This window comes from Giraffa tippelskirchi, chromosome 12, assembly GCF_054371585.1.
Source record: "Giraffa tippelskirchi isolate mGirTip1 chromosome 12, T2T-mGirTip1v1.2.pri, whole genome shotgun sequence".
NCBI classification, from domain to species: domain Eukaryota; kingdom Metazoa; phylum Chordata; class Mammalia; order Artiodactyla; family Giraffidae; genus Giraffa; species Giraffa tippelskirchi.
Window position 1 is genome coordinate 26963768 of NC_137286.1, and position 21387 is coordinate 26985154.

At 35.0% G+C, this 21387-nt stretch overlaps 1 protein-coding gene across 5 annotated transcripts in view; it reads right to left on the reverse strand.

Annotated features, from left to right (window-relative positions):
* Positions 1-21387, reverse strand: part of SCFD1 (sec1 family domain containing 1) — a 111461-nt gene that overhangs the window by 48867 nt on the left and 41207 nt on the right. For all 5 annotated transcript variants that reach the window (XM_081548053.1, XM_081548051.1, XM_081548049.1 and 2 more), the window contains 3 exons: positions 18859-18949; positions 18174-18247; positions 17322-17403 (listed from right to left, as the gene is read on the reverse strand). In XM_081548053.1, coding sequence (XP_081404179.1) covers positions 17322-17403; positions 18174-18247; positions 18859-18949 — 247 coding nt within the window. The remainder of the gene's footprint in view (positions 1-17321; positions 17404-18173; positions 18248-18858; positions 18950-21387) is intronic.

The following is a 21387-nucleotide window of genomic DNA, read 5'->3' on the forward strand; positions in this document are numbered from 1 at the left end:
GAAATAAATATTAACCGATGGCAGAGAAGGAAGTAATGAATTCTGAGTTGTTCTGAAAGTGATTTGGGGACATGGATAGATAGAGTTCATTTCACTTAAAGGAACTGTGTGTGTGTGTGAGTGTGCCTGTGTGTGTGTATGTTAGTTGCTCAGTCGTGTCCAACTCTTTGCGACCCCATGGATTATAGCTCTCCAGGCTCCTCTGTCCATGGGATTCTGCAGGCAAGAATACTGGAGGGGGTAGCCACATCCTCTTATCCAGGGATGGAAACCAGGTCTCCCGACTACAGGCAGATTCTTTACTGTCTGAGCCACCAGGAAAGCCCTGGTTAAAGGGATCATATCAAGGCATGATCAGAGTGGATAGATCCGAATGCCAGATTCAGCAGTGATTTCATACATGAGGCAACAGGCGATCAACCCCTCAATCCCACTCCTCCATAGTGGCATACAAGGCCAGAGCTTTAAACAGATGAAATACTAAGCTTGAAAATCAAAACATGAAAAAGTAAATATACTGAGACCTGTCCTCACTCCTGTCCTCTTCTACCCCATTTCCACCTGCTTCTTTGGCTATTTATTTCTCCTATAGTTTTTTAGCTTCTCTATGCAAATACAAGCAAATAGTATCTATATCCTAATATCCCTCTGCTTTCTGACACACAAGGTGATATACTATACTCTGCTGCCCCTTGTTTTCACTCAGCAATATATTCTACACCAGTACATGGAGAATTTCCTTGAGTGAAGTTGAGATAAGAGTTAATAAACTTTGTAATAGGTTTTTATTTGTTTTTTACAAATGGCTCTCCACATTTTTTTTAGATTCCCTGATATAGGAACTATTTTAATTACTGTATAGAGCTACTTTGAATAAACAAAACAGATACGTGCTAAAGTACTAGGAATGGAAAAATGCAGTATCAAAAACGAACAAAGGAAACAAAAAGGAGATCCTAGGAAAGCGACCATGGTGGTGACCGTGGGAATGGAAACAAAGAGATGTATACTTAATAATTAACATGAGAATATCCATAGGAAGGAAAGTAGTGAAAAAAGTCAAAGATAATTCCTGGGAAATAAAATGATGGCAGTAGGAACTGTGTGTGCTTAGTCGCTCAGTCATGTCCGACTCTTTGTGACCCCAGGGGCTGCAGTCCGCCAGGCTCCTCTGTCCATGGGGATTCTCCAGGCAAAAATACTGGAGTGAGTTGCCATGCCCTCCTCCAGGGGATCTTCGCAACCCAGGGATGGAACCCAGGTCCCCTGCATTGCAGGCAGATTATCTACCAACCTAGGCCACCAGGGAAGCCCTATATTAACATAAATATTAGACCAGGAAAGCCTAATTATCTATAGAATAAAACCAAGAATGGAAGGGGAAAGGAGATAAAATAAGGTGTTAGGCTGACTTTCAGGGCCTCACAATCTGCTCCAGCCAACTTTTCTGTTTTACCACTATTCACCAGGTTCAGTTCCCTCTAGTCATATCAATTAACTCATTGACTTTTCATTAAAAGTAGTGAATGCTTTTAATCCTCAAGGCTTGGGCTTGAATTATTCTCTTAGCTTTTTTAGAATGCACTTCTCCTCCAACACTTGCCCAGTGAATTCTACTAATTTTTCAAGGTCCAGCATCTTTGCAGCTTCTCTGTAACTCTTCAACCTCTGTTTCTTCCCTTTCCTGCTCCTTCCCAATCTCCTTCTTCACTGGGAGAATTAATTAAGCCCTTAAGTGTGTACTGAGAGCACTTTGTACACTTCTCTGTAACAGCAATGATTACACCACATTACTCTCTTTGGTTTACATGTTGCCCTTCTAGAACTGTAAACTTCCTAGAGTGTTTCTAATTAACTGTTTAACCCTAGGAGTCTAACAAAGCACCTGTCTTGTAGCAAAATATATGTCAAATTTCTAAGCTAAGAGCAAGACATACACAGATCAAGTAATCATCTTTAAAAGTTATGAAAGCAGATAAATGAACTTCCAGAAGTGAAAAATGCAAAGAATCAAGCTTTAGTGATTTATAGATAAAATTAAGTATGCTAAATGCCATAATGTAATCTAACGTGTGTACCTACATAAATGAAGAAGCATGGTTCACTTAGACTCATTTTGCTCTTCTTGACGTATTAACTTATCCACATTCTAACTTCTAATGAACAATGGAAGCAGAATTAAAAAACAAGTTAATCTGACGGCTAATGGGTAGACATTCTTTTGAAGGTGATACTGTTCTAAAATTGCGTTGTGATTATGGTTGTGTAACTCTGTGAATATAGTAAAAACCACTAAATTGTATGCTTTAAAAAGGTGAATTGTATGGTATGCGAACTATATTTCCATAAAGGAGTTAAATAAAAGTCATGTAGCATTTCAATATACTGACTAGGAAGGAGCCTCATGGGGGAGGGAAACGAATGAAGTAAAGATTTTCTAACTTGTATAAGAGAACTAGTATCTGTTCAGTAGCTAGAATGTGCAAGGCACTTTACTTACAGCTATGGCTTTCAAATGTTTTTAAACAGAGAACCTCAGGACCCTCTTTCTCAAACCAAATCTTCTGCAGAACCCTAAACATAAAATAGATACAAGTGACCAATTAAATGTCTCTATTGAGTCTAGGGTACCAGAGAACAGTGTTTAAAAGCTACAAAATCAGATGACCTCATTTAATTCTCCAGACAACACTACGAACTAGGAATTAGTAGCCCCATTTTAAAGATGGAAGAAACAGACACAGAGAAACATAAGTTGATTCAAGGTTACCAGAGCAGAAGTGGTAGAGAGCTGAGATTCAAATCCAGGTCAGATTCCATGCACACCACAGATAAAGAGTAGGGAAAATTACATTTTCCTCAAGAACAACTTATTGCTTCCTTTGTATACGCTTTATGAAAGAAAGTATATTTGTCAATTAGTGTATATATATATTTTGGTAATACACATAATTTACATATACGTGGTGAATTTGTCCCCAGATATAATATCTACAGGTCCTTTATCAATTTCTTAAAAAAGGGAAAATACTAAGAGAAACAACTTCTGTCCCAAAGATTGATTATTCCTGTACAATATAGAATCAAAGGAGAACACAAATTGGATAACGAGAGTTACATAGAAAATAAGACAAACCAAAAATATAGAGCAAAATAACAAGGTCAAGACAATAAACTATTTTTGGCAGCTTCAATAAATATCAAGAACAAATGAACAAGAAGGGAATATTATAGAACAACAAAGGACTACATGTGGAATACAAATTATATCTAGTGATGTAAACTCCAAGAGTCATGAATTTCCTAAAAATCCCTTTAGAAGAGCTAAGGGAAGAATGTGATTTAAAAAAAATAAAAACTCTAAAGTTCTTCTACAATCAAGACGATATTTTTTCATTTTTCAGTACACTGTGTCAACATTCATATCAAATTAACCATATATATATGTATTTTATATATATTAACCAACTAAATGTACTGAATTGTTATTTACCTGTAACTAGTTTATCATTACTCTATATGTTCTAAAAGAACATATAGAGTATGTGTGTGTGTATGGTATTTTTCAACTGGCAATAGCCAATAGCCTGCTGACTTTAAAAAGAACAAAAGAAAGGGCATTTCTAAAAATTCTTGAGTCATTTGAGGTGAATAAATAGTATGTCTTTTGAGAACCCATTACCCAGGAAGATCTACTGATGACCCACCCACACAGGACACAGAAGGAATTCCTTTTTCTTTCCTATAACTGTGTTTTTTAATTTCCTTAGTATTATTATTATTATTTTACCATTCCTCTGGCTATTCTAGTTACAGGCAGCACCTATTCACTGCTAGCTACAATTCACAAGTCACCCCTCATTCTATGACTGGATGATGACAAAATCAGAGTGGTATTTCTTGGCCTTCCCTTGTCTCTAAGCCCCAATTCTATTTCCTAGTCAGCAGTGAAATACAAGAAGGGATTAGATAGTTACCCTTCCTTTCACTATTAAGAATCCCAATATTCTTCTCCTTGAATTTCTTACAGGAGGGAGAAGAGATGATAAACCCTTCTTTGCTACAACACATTAGGAATGTTTCATATTATGAATTAAATAGGGTTAGTAGGACACTTTAATGTCTACAGGCAAGTATATCCTTAAGCTAAAATGAACTCACAACTATACTTCTAAGATATGACCTGATCTTAACTGAAGATTCTTTATAGTCTAGTAGCCTTTTTTTGTCCTTTCTTTCTTCTTTAAATGTGTAGTTTCTAGCATCATCCAGAACTATATTTAGATAATTTTTCCCCTAGGTTAAAAGCATCTCTATGCTATATTATAATAGTCTGTGGTCTATATATGTCACTAGAGTATAAAGTCTACTTTATTCTAGAATAAAAAATACTTAAAACAACTCTGTGCCTATAAACTTGATAACCTAGATGAAATGAAGCAATTCCTTGAAAGACAATCTATCAAAACTCACTTTATGGAGTGAATTGGCCTATATTATTAAAGAAATTGATCAATAATAGCCTTCCAAAATAGAAAGAATTAGGTCTAGGTGAGTTCACTAGTGAATTCTATCCAACATTTAAGAAGAAATAACTCCAGTTCTCTACAATCACTCCCAGGAAACAGAATGAGAATAAACTAGATGCTCTCTTGCTAAGATCAGGAACATGGTAAAGATGTTCCCTCTCACACTCTTATTCAACACTGTATTAGAAGTCCTAGCTAATGCAATAAACTAAAAAGAGAAAAGGAAATAAAAAGTCTACAGATTGGGAAGAAAGAATAGAACTATCTTTGTTGGCAGATGACACAATTGTCTACATAGAAAATCTCAAAGAAACACAAAAAATGTCTCCTGGGAACTAATAAGTGATTACAGCAAGGTTGTAGACTACAAGGTTAATATATAAAAGTTGACTGCTTTCCAATATATTAACAATGAACAACTGAAACTGAAATGAAAGCACAATACCATTTTCATTAGTACTAAAAAAAATAAATGAAGTGACATTTCTTATTTATGAATAAGTAGACTCATTACCATCAAGATGTCAGTTCTTTCCACTTAATCTATAGATTTAACATAATACCAATCAAAATTCCAGCAAGTTATTTTGTGGATACTGACAAATTCATTTTAAGGCTTATATGGAGGCATGAAAGACCCAGAATACCCAACACAGTATTGAAGGAGACAAAAAAAAGATGGAAGACTGACAATAGCTGAATTTTAATACTTAACTTAATTAAGTAATTAAGACAGTGTGGTATTTGTGAAAAAAAGAACAGATAAATATATCAATGAGGGTACAGAAACAGACCCAAGCAAATATAGTTGACTAATCTTTAACAGAAGATTTCAATTCAATGGACAAAAGACAAATGGTGAAGGAACAACTAGACATGCACAAGAAAAAAAAAAAAGACACATACACTACACCTTTTGCAAAAGTTAACTCAAAATGTATCACAGACCTAAACGTAAACTACAAAACTAAAACTCCTAAAAGGTACCAGGAGAAATTTTAGATGACCTGTGTAGAGAGATGATTTTTTAGATACAACACCCAAAGGCATGATCCATGAAAGAAATAATTAAAAAGCTGGACTTGATTAAAATTAAAGGTCTCTGTTCTGTGAAAGACACTACCAAGAGAATGAGAGGACAAGCCAGAGAAGTGTTAAGATAACTGCAAAAGACAAATATATTAAAGGATTTTCCCCCTCAAAATACAAAGAACTCTTAAAATTCAACAATAAAAAACAAAACATGATTAAAAATGGACCAAAGACCTGACATTTCATGAAAGATACACAGATGACAAGTAAGCATATGAAAACACGCTCTACATCAGATGATACTGGAAAATGAAAATTTAAATAAGACACACTGCACACCTATCAGAAGGGCTAAAATCCAACAGTGGCAACACCAGACGTTGGTGAAGATATGAAGCAACAGAATCTCTCATTCACTGCTGATGGGAATGCAAAATGGTAAAGTCATCCTGTATGAGAGTTTGGTAGTTTTTCTTTTTACAATTCTAAACAAACTCTTGCCATATGATCCAGCAATCATGTTATTACATATTTATCGAAAGAAGCTGAAAACTTACGTTGACCCCATGGATGTTTACAGCAGCTTTATTAATAAATACCAGAAGGTGAGAACAACCAAGATGCCCTTCAATAACTGAAGGAATAAACAAACTACGGTACATCCAGACAATGGAATATTAGTTAACAATAAAAAGAAATGAGTTATTATATTATGAAAAGACATGGAAGGGTCTTAAATGCATTTAACTAATTAAAATATTACTCTAGATCACTCACCTAGAGCCAGACATCTTGGAGTGTGAAGTCAAGTGGGCCTTGGGAAGCATCACTATGAACAAAGTTAGTGGAGACAATGGAATTCAGCTGAGCTATTTCAAATCCTAAAAGATGATGCTGTTAAAGTGCTGCATTTAGTATGCCAACAAATTTGGAAAACTCAGCAGTGGCCACAGGACTGGAAAAGGTCAGTTTTCATTCCAATCCCAAAGAAAAGCAATGCCAAAGAATGCTCAAACTACTGCACAATTGCACTCATCTCACACACTAGCAAAGTAATGCTCAAAATTCTCCAAGCCAGGCTTCAACAGTACATGAACTGTGAACTTCCAGATGTTCAAGCTGGATTTAGAAAAGGCAGAGGAACCTGAGATCAAATTGCCAACATCCACTGGATCATTGAAAAAGCAAGAGCTCCAGAAAAACGTCTACTTCTGCCTTATTGACTACGCCAAAGCCTTTGACTGTGTGGATCACAATAAACTGTGGAAAATTCTTCAAGGGATGAGAACACCAGACCACCTGACCTGCCTCCTGAGAAATCTGTATGCAGGTCAAGAAGCAACAGTTAGAACTGGACATGGAACAACAGATTGGTTCCAAATAGGGAAAGGAGCACGTCAAGGCTGTATATTGTTACCCTGCTTATTTAACTTCTATGCAGAGTACATCATGAGAAATGCTGGGCTGGATGAAGCACAAGCTGGAATTAATATTGCCAGGAGAAATATCAATAATATCAGATACTCAGATGACACCATCCTTATAGCAGAAAGTGAAGAGGAACTAAAGACCCTCTTGATGAAGGTGAAAGAGGAGAGTGAAAAAGCTGGCTTAAAAGTCAACATTCAAAAAACTAAGATCATGGCATCTGGTCCCATCACTTCATGGCAAATAGATGGGGAAACAATGGAAACAGTGAGATACTTTATTTTTGGGGGCTCCAAAATCACTGCAGATGGTGACTGCAGTCATGAAATTAAAAAATGCTTGCTCCTTGGAAGAAAAGCTATGACCAACCTAGACAGCATATTAAAAAGCAGAGACAACACTTTCTTGACAGAGGTCTGTATAGTCAAAGCTATGGTTTTTCCAGTAGTCATGTATGGAGGTGAGAGTTGTATCATAAAGAAGGTTGAATGCTGAAGAATTGATACTGTGGTGTTGGAGAAGACTCTTGACAGTCCCTTGGAGAGCAAGGAGATCAAATCAGTCAATCCTAAAGGAAATTAATCCTGAATATTCATTAGAAGGATTGATGCTGAAGCTGAAGCTCCAATATTTTGGCCACCTGATGCAAAGAGCTGACTCACTGGAAAAGACCCTGATGCTGGGAAATATTGAAGGCAGGAGGAGAAGGGGAAGACAGAGCATCAGATGGTTGAATGGCATCACTGACTCAATGGACATGACTTTGAGCAAGTTCCGGGAGATGGTGAAGGAGGGAAGTCTGGCATGCTGCAGGCCATGGGGTCGCAAAGAGTCCACATTACTGAGCACAAAAGTAAAAGAAACCAAAGCAAAAGTGAAAGAAACCAAAGCAACAAAAGTAAAAGAAAAAGGATATACAGAGGCACACAGGATTTTAGAGCAGCTGAAACTATTTAGTATGATATCTTAATGATGGACACATATCATCATTGCATCCTTTTGACATTTGTCAAAAACCACAGAATGTACAACACAAAAGAGTGAAGCCTAATGTAAACTACAGACTTTAGTTAGTATTGTATTAATATTGGGTTATTAATAGTAACAAACATACCATATTAATGCAGGATATTAATAACAGGGGAAAGTAGGGATGGGTGGGTATGAGGGTATATAGAAACACTCTACTTTTCACTCATTTTTCTGCAAACATAATACTATTCTAAAAAAATAACACCTATTAATTAAAACAAAAACTAAAACCAAAAGAAGACATGGATCTAATGGAAAACAAAAGAAAATGCCATATTTAATAGAGTATGTGTAATATCTTGGGAAAATATGTGTAGCTTTGAATAAAAACATCTTTCACTTCTACTTCTTCATAAATATTATATAAAATAACTCAAATGAAAGGAAAACAATACAGATATGATTCTGCATGTGCTCAAAAAAGTTAGCTTTAGGAGTGTAGTCTTATATTAATAATGAATACACAGAATATATAATCATATGCATTTGTATGTATTCATGTTGGCTGCTACAGTCAATTTTTCTTGAGATAGTCATTGGTATTTCAACATAATTGACTTAATAAAAATCCATTATTTAAAAAAGTATACTTGCTTTATGAAACAATTTAAAAGCTGACTACTAAATTTTCATTTCCTATTTAAGCATTCATGGACATAAAAGGTTAGGCCCATTGAGTATTTTTTAAATGAATAAACATACTGAATGGTCAAATACTTTAGTAAGACAACTGGGGTTCCTTACTTCTACTTTTTGTTCTTCTGTTTAAATTACTTTTGAACCTAAGATTACTCCAAAGGGATTATAAAAGAGCAAAACCATTCTCATTACATTTTTGGTGGCTATGTTTTAAGGAACTACAGTACAGTAACAGGGTACGGGGTTTAAAAGTTAAAAGCCAAAGTTCAATTTCAGGCTCTGGCAGTTGGTTTCAAGTCTTTAGTATCTCTGAGATTCATTTTCTTGTGAAGAATGAGGGAATACATCTATTATGTTAAATTACCTGATATACAAGTGCACAAAAAAGTGTATTCTCTTTAAAAGGAAAAAAAAACATATCACATGTTCATATTTTTCAGCCAAAGATCATGACCTGAGGATGCTACATTTGAAATTAAAACATTTGTGAAGTATAAAGCACTCTGTAAGACTATAGTAAAAACAAGCTCATTTACATAGTATCTTAAAATACATGTTATTTATAATGTACTCTAGTACTCACATAACAATCAAGATGTGAATGTTTTCACTGGATTAAAATAAGGACCATCTACAGAATTGTACATTATAGGTGATCAATAAGTACAGAGGAAGGAAAGCCAAAATGGCACCATCAGAAGGTGTTAAGTAAAAGAATGCAAAATTCTTTAAGTCATTTCTTTAAATGAGGTATTCTTGACTTGACTTGATAAACTGAACTGGACTGAAACAGAATACCAATGATAAATGGCATGGCAAAAAAAAAAAAATTATAAGACAAAATACAAAGAGTTTCAGGTATGAGTTCCAACTCTGCCATTAACTAGGGAATATTTTATCTTTTTTGGAGGTAAGAGGTGTATCTTATTTCCTTCACTGATTAAATGAAGAATATTTCAAAAAATATGTTCTACAGAATGCTAGTTCTCACAGTTGGTTGTTAAGAAATAATCCCTAGAAGTGTTCCAAAGTCAACAGAGTTTTAAGTTTTTTTTAAATGTTTTTAAAATGCATATATTACACTGCATTATGAATCTCCAAGAGGAAGATACAGCACATTTTACTTCTAATTTTATTTGACCAAAGAAGAAGAAACCTCACTATCTTGTGGAATCTGCTAAAAACTCTGTCCCAAGGATCCTTCTAGTCCTAAGTTCCACAGGAGGTTTGTTAAGGACTCTGGAAAATGAGGGCCACAGGACTGAGGAGTTATAAGGGCAATGTTTGCTTTTCTACTTTCTAGTCTGATTTATTTACCCCTGGTGCTTATGAATTATTCTCTATTCTGTTATTCTACGTGCTGTCATTGTAAGTGACCTTAAATTCTGTAGAACAAGACAAGGTATAAATAAATAAAATGTGAGAAATCTATTTAAAAAAGTTAAGGAATATCTCTGTCCTCTTTTTAAACATCTGAGACTGTTCATCACAAGTCTGCTTCTACTCTCTGTGTTTAACCTACAGCATATTCTTACAAGGGAAAAGACTGAAAAAAAAAAACCAAAAAACTCCTGGGTTTACCCACTAGCAAACTATGTAGCATATCCTCTGTTTCTTGCTATTCTATGTCATTTAAGCTATAAAGCCAAAAATTCACATTACCAAAATTAGTCTTTGGTTTTCTCAATGACTTAATAAAAATCTGTTTTCTTATTTATAGACGATCTGAAGTAGGTGAACACTAAGCATTGAATTTTTCACTTTTATCAAAGTAAAATAACATATAAAACACAGAATTTGGTTAAGTTTTAACATAAGTATATACCCATGAAACAGTATACACAATCCAGATAATGAATATATCATTAACATCAGTTAAGGAAATTCTCTCATTGTTAATACTCTCCTTTGGCTCTCCAACACCATTCTTCATGTCCTACCTTCTGTGACTATAGATTAGCCTGCATTTTTCTGAATTTTATGTAAATGCAACTATAGATTATGTGCTCTTTTTTTTCTGTATGTAGCTTCTTTCACTCAGTGTAATTACTCTGAGATTCATCCAGTACATACTGTTGTATGTATTAATAGTAGTCCACTGTATAGATATATTGGACTTTGTTTACTCAATTAGCCTGTTGATAGACATTTGACTGATTTCCAGTTTGGGGCTATGACAAAGAGCTGCTATGAATATTCATGTATAATGAACATATTTGCTTTCATTTATCTTAAGTAATCACTTAGGAGTAGAATGGCTGAAGCACATGATGGATTTGTGTTTACCATGTACCATTTTACATTTCTACCAGCAAAATATGAGAGTTCTAGTCCTTCTGCATCCTTGCCAAAGGTTGACATGATCAATATTTTAAATTCTAGACATTTTGACAGATATGCAGAGGTATCTCACTATGGTTTTAGTTTGTTATTTCTCTAATGATTGTTGATGTTGAACTTATTCGTCACTCGGATATCTTTTTCAGTCAAATGTTTGTTCAAATTTTTTGCCCTTTTAAAAATTGGGTTGTGCGTTTTCTCTATTGAATTGTGAGAAGTCTTTAATTCTTTGAATTTAACTTTTATGAATCTATTGAGTCTTGCTAATGACAAAGCTTTATCTTTATGAAACCTGATGGTGGGAAAGTGAGCAAAGAGCAAGGGAAAGGTAATTCTACACTTTGTTTTTTGAAGATGTGGAAGAAGTCTCCAGAAACTCAGCGTGAGAAACCAAAAGATATTTCACACATTCAAGAGCTGTCTTTGGTCATACTTGGAGTAAAGAAACCTTTAAGTTCTGATAATGACTAATCCTATTTGGGATGAAAAGAAGTAGAAGATAGTGATGGTCTGTCCATTGGGGACTTCCTGCTAAAAGATATACTTTCTTCTGCCTTGAAGAAAAGACAGCAAGGGCATATGAACATTCACTCAGTAGTGTACTGGATAAGAGATCATTTAAAACAGATTAGTCAAAATCCAGACAGACAAATGTTCTGATTTACAGGACACTACGATTTCTTCCCTACTGTGATCAGGAGAGCAGTGATCAGTTAATCAAAGTCAGTTAATGCAAACACAAAAAAGGAGGATTTCCCTGGTGGTCCAGTGCTTAAGAATCTGCCTGCCAATGCAGGGGACATAGGTCCGATCCCTGATCTGGGAATATTCCACATGCCATGGATCAACCTGTGAGCCGCAATGACTGAGCTCTTGTGCCACAATTACTGAAGCCTGTGTGCCCTTGAAGAGACATTATTTTGCCAACAAAGGTCCGTCTAGTCAAGGCTATGGTTTTTCCAGTGATCACGTATGGATGTGAGAGTTGGACTATAAAAAAAGCTGAGCGCCGAAGAGTTGATGCTTTTGAACTGTGCTGTTGGAGAAGACTCTTGAGAGTCCCTTGGACTGCAAGGAGATCCAACCAGTCTATCCTAAAGGAGATTGGTCCTGGGTGTTCATTGGAAGGACTGATGTTGAAGCTGAAACTCCAATACTTTGGCCACCTCATGCGAAGAGTTGACTCACTGGAAAAGACCCTGATGCTGGGAAGGATTGGGGGCAGGAGGAGAAGGGGACGACAGAGGATGAGATGGCTGGATGGCATCACCGACTCGATGGACATGAGTTTGGGTAAACTCTGGTTGTTGATGATGGACAGGGAGGCCTGGCGTGCTGCGATTCATGGGGTCGTAACGAGTTGGACACGACTGAGCGACTGAACTGACTGACTGATGGAGCACCCTTGAGCCCATGCTCTGCAACAAAGGAATCCACCACAATGAGAAACCCACACACCTCCACTAGAAAGTAGCCCCTCGCATGCCGCAACTAGAGAAAGTCTGCAACCTGGGTCTGCAAGACCCAGCATAGCCAAAACAAAAAATAAAAAAGGACCTGGCTGGATATACACATTTAAACACTACAATTTAACTTAAGATCTAAAACATATAATTGTTTGTCAATTTTGATGTAGACCCAAGACCCTTCCCTTGAGTACTGAGGTTCACGGACTGAAATTTTTTTCTTTCCTGCATAATGCACATGTATAAGTGATCAGCTATAACTTCAAGTTTCTTTGAGGCAAGGTACAAAAATTTATAAACGTTTACAATTACAACATAAAGCAATTACAGTACTTTCAAGATTTTTCAAGGTTTTACAGTTGTTGTCTGCCCCCTGCTACTGCTACTAAATTAAGCAATAATTAAATCACCACCTTCACTGAGTCTAAGGCAGGTAACTTAGTTTTAGAGAAACAAACCTCTTTTCCTACTCATACCATTGACATAAATAGACTGGAATCAAATACAAACAAGAAATTCAACTTGCATACACACTAGCTGTCACATGTTAGCATGGCAATCATGTGGTCAGCAACCACTGTTTCTGAGGGAATAAAGGGCATTGGTTAATTTGATGTGCTGACCAGCAGGATCAGTTCAGTTTCTACTTTATTTTGAAAGCTTATTTTCCCCTAAGAAAGATAAAGAAGTTGGACCAAAGAAGAATAAGTCCCCTGAAGAAGGTGCTCTAGTTAAAAAATTAGCATTGTTAGCAAGAGCTAAGCCTTGCTCAGTGTGTAGAGCTAAGTCGGTACGTGTTTGCTTGATCAGAGGATGTCTTTAAACCTAACTCAGTACCTCTTAACTTTCTCTACAAGAAGCATCAAAACAGAAATGAAGATTCAGCACAAGAGCTTACTAACCACTTATTCTTGGCCGGCTACCTCGGTAAGGAGCATTCAGATGTGAGAGCTCTTCCTCTCCGGTGGGAGCACTAGGGGAAACAGCATGTATGCCATTTCTGTCTTTCTTCTACTCTGACTTACAAGCAGGTGACTTTTCCTTTTCTTAGGTTTCTGATGCTAGAGAATAATTAATTCCGGGTGGCTATGCAGCTGAGACAGTAATCATTAAAATATACTGAAATCTGTCTACAAATTTAAGTAATCTCAGAATCCATTCCCTAACAACCAGCAAGTAGGGGTAAAATCTTATTTGTATCAGAAATGAAAAAACTGCTGGGACTTCCCTGGTGATCCAGTGGTTAGGAATCCACCCTGCAATGCAGGGGACACAGGTTAGATCTCTGGTTGGGGAACTAAGACCCCACACGCCTTAGAGCAACTAGGCTCCCGTGCCACAACTAGAGAATGTGTCTGCGGCAGGGAAAGTTCCTTCACAATTCACAATTTACTCTTAACCTATTAAACTAAAGTTGACTACTCAAGCCACTAAAATCTTTAGAATATCAATAAATTTACATGATAATATTTGTCAAAGTTGTCACAAACTGCTGTGCTGACAAACATCAACTGCTGGATAACTGCCAGGACTTCTAAAGAGATTAATTTCTTCTAGTATTCTGCTTTAGAAAATGATCTAAAGAAATATAAGCAGCAACTATAAACTAAACATCCCAAAATAAGAAATACGCAAAACTGAAATAAAGACAAATATCACCAGATGTGTTCTGAGATCTCTGCATGAAAAGTCATAATATTCTTGCTAATAATAATAACAATAATAATAAATAAATATTTACTGCTTAGGTGAATGAATGTTTACAAAGAAGTCAAGCCCAGATGGTCAACAAATTCTAGTAAAGAGTAAGAGATATTGGAGAAAAATACTTCTTTAATTATTATTAACATTATATAGCCAGAGGCAGATGGTGTAACATAAAATGGCACAAATAAACATATCATTTTGAAGTAAATATTTTAAAGTTGGAAATGTAATAGTTATAAAAAACTATGAGAAAAAATTTTATAACTAGGAGTAACGAGAAAAATTGGAAGCAACACCATTTACATGCTACCTTTGACATAGGAGAATAAAGACATGTTTTACATTAAAACAGGACTCTTCTCAGAAAACACTGCAATTTTTCTATACTAACAGAATTTCTAATATCAGGATAACTCAGAGTATGTGTCTTAATAAATACAATTATAATTTATATGCAAATATTTAAAATAAATATGCTCCTGCATCTATGATTTAAAAAAAAAAAAACTTCTGGTATTAACTGGGTTTCCTAGAATGATCCAACGAGGAACATGGTGTCTTATACATGAAATTTTCCCTCTGCAAGTAAATGACCTTATATAATGTCCTTTATAGTTTCTTTGTATCAGATCCTATTAGGAAAATGGTGTCTTCCTTGAGTTATGGCACAAAAATTATTTCAAACTATGTAGCTTTTATACATGACTGCTTAACACCCCAAATGACAAATTAGTTTCTTAGTATTAGATGCTCTGCTTATTAGCAATCCAGGAAGAAACAAGTTCTTTTATAGAGAGCCAAGCAACCAGGTCTTAAAGAGGAAATTTTGGGTCAGGCATAGTGACATAATAAAATTTATCAGACAGATGGCATCCATTAGGACAAACTGATTCACAGCTCATATAAAATTGTAAATAAGCATCATAAAGAATTTCATAGGTAAATTTTTCCTTAAAAAACACCATTCTCCACTTAGACAGGTATAATAGCCATCTTCCGGAACTCATCCATCCCTCAACACTCCTCAGACCATTCTCTAGTTGAAACATAGATCAAATCACGGCATTAACCTCCAATGATGTCCATCATACTAAATCCCTATTTCTCTTGATCCAATAGTGTTATCAACTCTTCCCCTCCTCACTATGAGTGCGTTAGTCATCTTCTAGGTCCTCTAAAATAGTAAATTTGTTCTTGCCTTAAGGCCTTTGCAGCACTTACTCTCTCTGCCTGAAATGAGTGGCCCTGAGATTTTCACCAACTGGCTCCTTTGTGTGATCTGGGTCTCAACTCAATCATCATCTTATCAAAGGCAATTTCACTTCCTCTAGAACAGCCCTCTGAGCCACTGTCTATCACCCCACATCACCCTATTTTGGTGTTTTCACACCACCTAAACGCCATGCTTTCTAATTGCTTACTTTGCTTTTTGTCAATACAAGATTAGCTCCAAGAGAAGAAAGAACTTGTCCATCTTGTTTACCATGGAATCTCTAGGGCCCAGTACAATACCCACAGAGCCATTTAATAAACACAATTGAGTAAATTATTTTAACCAGAATTTTCTCAAACCATAAAACCCTAGTCTTTGATCTAAAGTATATTCATATAAATTTGTGACAGGATAGTGTTTGTAAAGTTTTGTGAATAAGATGAAAATGTGCACTTTCCATTGGTATGATAATGTGTTTTTAAATACTTTGGGTTACACAATTCAGTTTGGAAGTAGGAGCTGAGTTTAGCACTTTCCTGATTTTAAAGTTGTGAGAACTGCCCCCTCCAAAGAAAAACCAAAAACCCTGAAAAAACTAAAGTCAAAAGAAGTCCATAAAACAGTTTAAATCTCAAAGTAACACACAGACTATTAACAACTGTCATAAACAAACAGCATGTACTCAAAGAGCATTGGTTTAATAGATCAGAAGATCTTGATTACAAAACTATAGCTGATGTAAACTAGAACTTATATTTTGTTTTAATACAACATATTTTTATTTAACTTTTTATATCAGCTTTGTAAGCAAAGCCTGTCTTTTCTGAGTGAAGGAAATCACTGAATAAAGCTCTCTGTTACATTCTACCAGTTATATATATTATCTTCACTTGGAGACAATGACCTCAGGTAAAAAAAATGAGCAGCCTTTTTCCACTTTACAGAGCTGCAACATATGGAAGTTATCATCAGATATCATCTACAGACTGCACAATTATATTTCTATTTCTGTACATACATGAAAATAGCAAGCATCAAATCAAGAAGTGGAACAAAGAAAAAAATCAGATGTCAGCTTAATAGAAATTATGCAGGTTTAAATTCTATGATGTACAACAATCAAATCTATCTATATTAGCTCCTTTCTAGTGCTCTAAGACTTTTAAAATCATTAAAAAACGTTTAATCCCCTTTTCCATAAATACAAGTTGTTATCAACACCTCTGACAGACAGCAAGTATATTTAGTTTTACATTGCTTTTTCAAATGTATCATCTCAAATGGCAAGCAGGGGTCAGTAGTAACTACATTCTGGTATATCACCAATCTGTCACTGGAATTCAGTTCCATGTCCGGAGAGTAAATGACAATACTGAAAAATGGATTAAATCAAACTGATATGGAGTTATGAATAAAGTAACGAGAAAAAATAATTATAATAAGACAACATACAGGATTATCCAATACATTTGTTTCAAAATCACAGTATAGTGGGAGACAGTAAGAAGCTATAAGGCTAACGGACTAATCTAAAACTAAAATGTTCAGAACCAAGCTGCATTTTATTATGTGATGTTATCAACATATTTCAGATAGTACTATAGTAAAGGGGTGTCTAAACCTGAATTACTGATGTTAAGATACAAATCTATTATTGAGAAAGTAGTACATGTAGAGGCATTACTAAGGCAGTGAAACATAATAAAAGTATCACAGGTGCTAAGTTCTCTTTACTGAATGTGTGACCTTGGGCAAATCACTAACGTTCCTGGATTGGTTTCCTCATGTGCAAAAATGAAGGTAATAATGCTGCCTTCAATAATTATAACTCAACCTTACAGTTAGGGCTCAATGACATAGTGAGTAAGAATCTTAAAAGTCTAAAACCCTACAAAATTAGTAGTTATATTGTGAGGAAGGAGACGTTAAATTTACCTTTATATGTTCTAAAACAGCAGTGGCGACATTTGTATGGAGATCAATAAGTCTTTTTTTTTCAAGGAGTTCTGGCAAAGAACTACAAGTATCAAAAAATTGAAAATTAACAATACATTTTCTAAGGAAATGACATAAATTTTAATAAAACTCAAACCTGGGTGTTTCCTCTGAGGAAACTTGTAATAGTAAAACAGGGCCAAAATTACATGTTAAACTATCAATTGAACTTAATCTCTAGGCTTGAACATATATAGTATTTACCACTTTTATACACTTGAAATGCTTCTTATTTTAAAATAATCTGCCTCCCAAATATCATCATTCTATCATTTCACTTTCTAATTCCAAAACTTGGAGGTTTAGAATAAAATCAGATTAATGGGAAAATTTAGAAATTCTATATTTCTAAAACATGAAACTCTCTCTCCTTGATGGTATTTAAAGTATCCAAAAGATACTGCTTAAACTTTAGCTAACACAGTAATAGCAGCAATTAACAATAACTCACCTTACCTTATCATTAATACTATCTCAGTGACAAAATTACTCCCATTACACAATTCTAACTAGTAAAAGAAAGAAATGATCTGCTACGTAAAGGATTCATGTTGGTATTTGGCAGAAAACAAGAAAATTCTGTAAAGTAGCAATCCTTCAATTAAAAAATTAAAAAAAAAAGGAGGGAACTCAGGTCAGCTTGAATATAGTAAAAATACCATTTAGTTCTTTGGACTTAGAGGTATATGCTATTACTATTCCCTATCATGAAAAATACTTATTGATTTTTTAACTTCCAATATAAAATCATATCAACAGAAAGACTTCAAAGAGGATATACTGCTTACTTACCTAACAGCTGATGTTAGCTTAGCAGTATTGTCAGAAAGCATACTTATGGCTCCTTCATCTTCGCCTTCTAGTCCCTGGGAAGGAAAAAGAGGTCCCAGTAACTACTCAGAAATTCCAAGCAAAGCACTGATTTTCATCAATATATTCCTAAGATTACTGATAAACAGTAGTAAGATTTAGGTCACCCAGAATAATAATTCTTCCGCTCTAAGGAGCAAGCACCTGATTTTTGACAGTTATAAAAAAGTTCTAGTCACTACCAATCTTATGAAGGTTGGATGACTAAAAAGGGAGCATATGGCATTTTCAGATAAAGAAATAGGTCCAGAGACCTGCCACAGGTCACAACATAATAGTAATAAATAGAGCTGAAATTTGAAGTGAGATCAAAGTATAGTAAAATGAGCAGCACTGGAACATACATGTCCAAAATAAACTCACATATATTTTTTTCAAATCATAAATTTGTATTAGTTTTTTTTTTTTTTTTTAATGTTCCCTCTACTCCTCAAAACTTAGGTTTCTTTTTTTAAAGAAATCTTTTATGTAAGTTGAGAGCGATTTTTTTTGTCATTTAAGCAATGAAAGGTCTTGAATTTTTATAAGGGAAAAAAGTTAACCTTTTTCTCCTTCCAGATGTCCTCCTGCTTCCCTTGTATTTCCAAGAAAGCAGACAGAATCTTACCATAATGCTTTTAAGTCGTTTAACCTCATCTTCCTGTGCTCTGTAAGACTCTAATTCTTGTTGAACTGATTCTGCAACTTCTGGGAATGGACTGAAACAGTTTTGCAGAAGAGGAATTATGAATATAAAATTAAAAGATTGATTTTTGTGTGAATTTTGAAACATATACAATGGGGATTATTTTAAATGCACTTATTTGTATTTGCATATATTTTATATAAAACATAGGCAGAAAACATTAAGATAAATCAAAATACATTTTCTTGTGGTATCTATTTACATTCTAAATACTACTTTAAAATGTATATCATAATACTTATTATGTAAACAAATTTAAATTTTATTTCTATTTTTTTCACTAACTGTATTGACTTTTCTTCACCTTTAACTATCAGAAAAAATAAAAAGATATTTAAGTGACTGAAAAACAAAGGAAGAGAAGCCATGGTACATCAAACACCAACTAAATATTACGACTCATACTGCCAAAGGGTCCATGTAACTATAAAGATGTATTAAAAAATATTACATGCAGGTAACTGTCAAAAAAAACCTTTCAAATCTGTAAATTTGATATGTAGAACACCACTGGCAAAAACAGAATGTAGGCCAGTTTTGTTGGTCCAATCCCTGATATCTCCTCAGTATGTACAGTTTAGTAGCAATTTCCATAGACTTCAGATACAACTCATCTGCAATCATTGACCAACTCAGGCAGAAACTGTCATGCAGTGTTAATCCTGAATGTATCTAGATGAGTATGTGTTGACCATGAAATAGTTCCTAACATAAGTCTTTTTCATCTACAGCCTTAGGGGAAGCCAGAAGCTTTCTCTCTTTTAAGGAAGAAATGGTCACTTCTCATCAAGCAATAAAACAAAAACTTTTCCCCATTTCTCCACTCTGACACTTAACACTTCATTAATGATCAGCACAGAAATGACAAAATCTGAAATGAATGTGAGGAACACAGTCCAGTTTTACACGACAAATGCAAGCCCTAACTGAGGTCCAAAGGAGTCTGTTGGCAAAAGATAGCAGCGAGCAGGTAAAATGTTCTGGCTGATCCTTAAAATTTCTAGTACCTTTAGGTCTCAGGGCTGACAGACAATGATAACTGCCTGCATTTACTGAGGGATTACTCTATGCCAAGGAAGTTAAGTGACTTCTCTGTAGCTCAGACGGTAAAGAATCTGCCTGCACTGCAGGAGACCTGGGTTCGACCCCTGGGTTGGGAAGATCCTCTGGAGAAGGGAATGGCTACCCACTCCAGTCTTCTTGCCTGGAGAATCCCATGGACAGAGGAACCTGGCAGGCTACAGTCTGAGGGGTCACAAAGAATCAGACAGCACTGAGCGACTAACACTACTACTACTACTTCTGCTACTACTACTATATGCCAAATACTATGCTAAGAGTATGTCTCTATTGTCTCATTTAATTCTGACCACAGTTTTGTAGGGTAAATACACAGTATTGACAGTTAAGACCAGGGACTTTGGAATCTGCCAGAACTGGTTTTTATTCTGGTTTTACCAATGAAAGCTGGATCACTGGGGCAAGTTACTTCTTTATATTATGTCAATCTTCATAACCACCTTCTGAAATAGGACAATAGAATTATCATCCCACATTTTACCGATGAGGAAAATGAACCCTAGCGAGATTTAGGTCACTTGTTTTAACTCTGTGCTGTCTCCCAGTGTCTGTACCCGTATTACTATCACTGCATGATATTCAAGGTGAGGGCTATGTCTACCTAACAAAAAATTACAGTTCATACTATTCAAAGTTCATGCTCTTAGACTGTTCCTAAACATATGGTCTAAGGAAAATATTCAAAATTTCCATATGTGAATAAAATTGTTTTCCTTAAATCGGAAAACAATTTTAAAGCTTTTGTTTGTCTATTAGTGAATATGAACTTTAAAGTTAACTTTAAAATATCTTGCATCCTTGATAAATAATGTAAATTCTTGTACTTTACTATTCTAAAAGGAAATGTAGACAATGGGATTTCAAAGAGAAGAAAACCACATAAAATAAAGAAAATTGCAATAGTACCCAAAACTGCATTAGTCAGAGAGAGGGAAAGACAGTGACTTTTCACTGCAGACACACTAAAACTATTTGTTATAGCAATATGATTTTCCAGTGTTAAAAAAAAAAGGTATAAATAAAAAGAAATAAAACATACAAAAAAACCCCAATTATGTTGAACCAAGTCTACATCCTATTTCTCTTTAAACATAAGTAAGACCAAAAAGAAAGCAGTATCAAGGACACAGATATATAGAGATGGATAGACAGATGCTACTATATATACTGTAGCAGTTGAAACAGTCCAAATTATAATAAATAACATTGTATTTCACATAATTGTTGATGAGCAACATTCTTTTTCTCTCAGAGGAATGATTTTCCTGTTTGTTTAGAATGATTCCTCTAGCCATAATACCACTAGATAACTTACACAGCAGTTACTGAACTCATGAAATACCCTCAATTAAGGGGTCATAGCAATGGCAT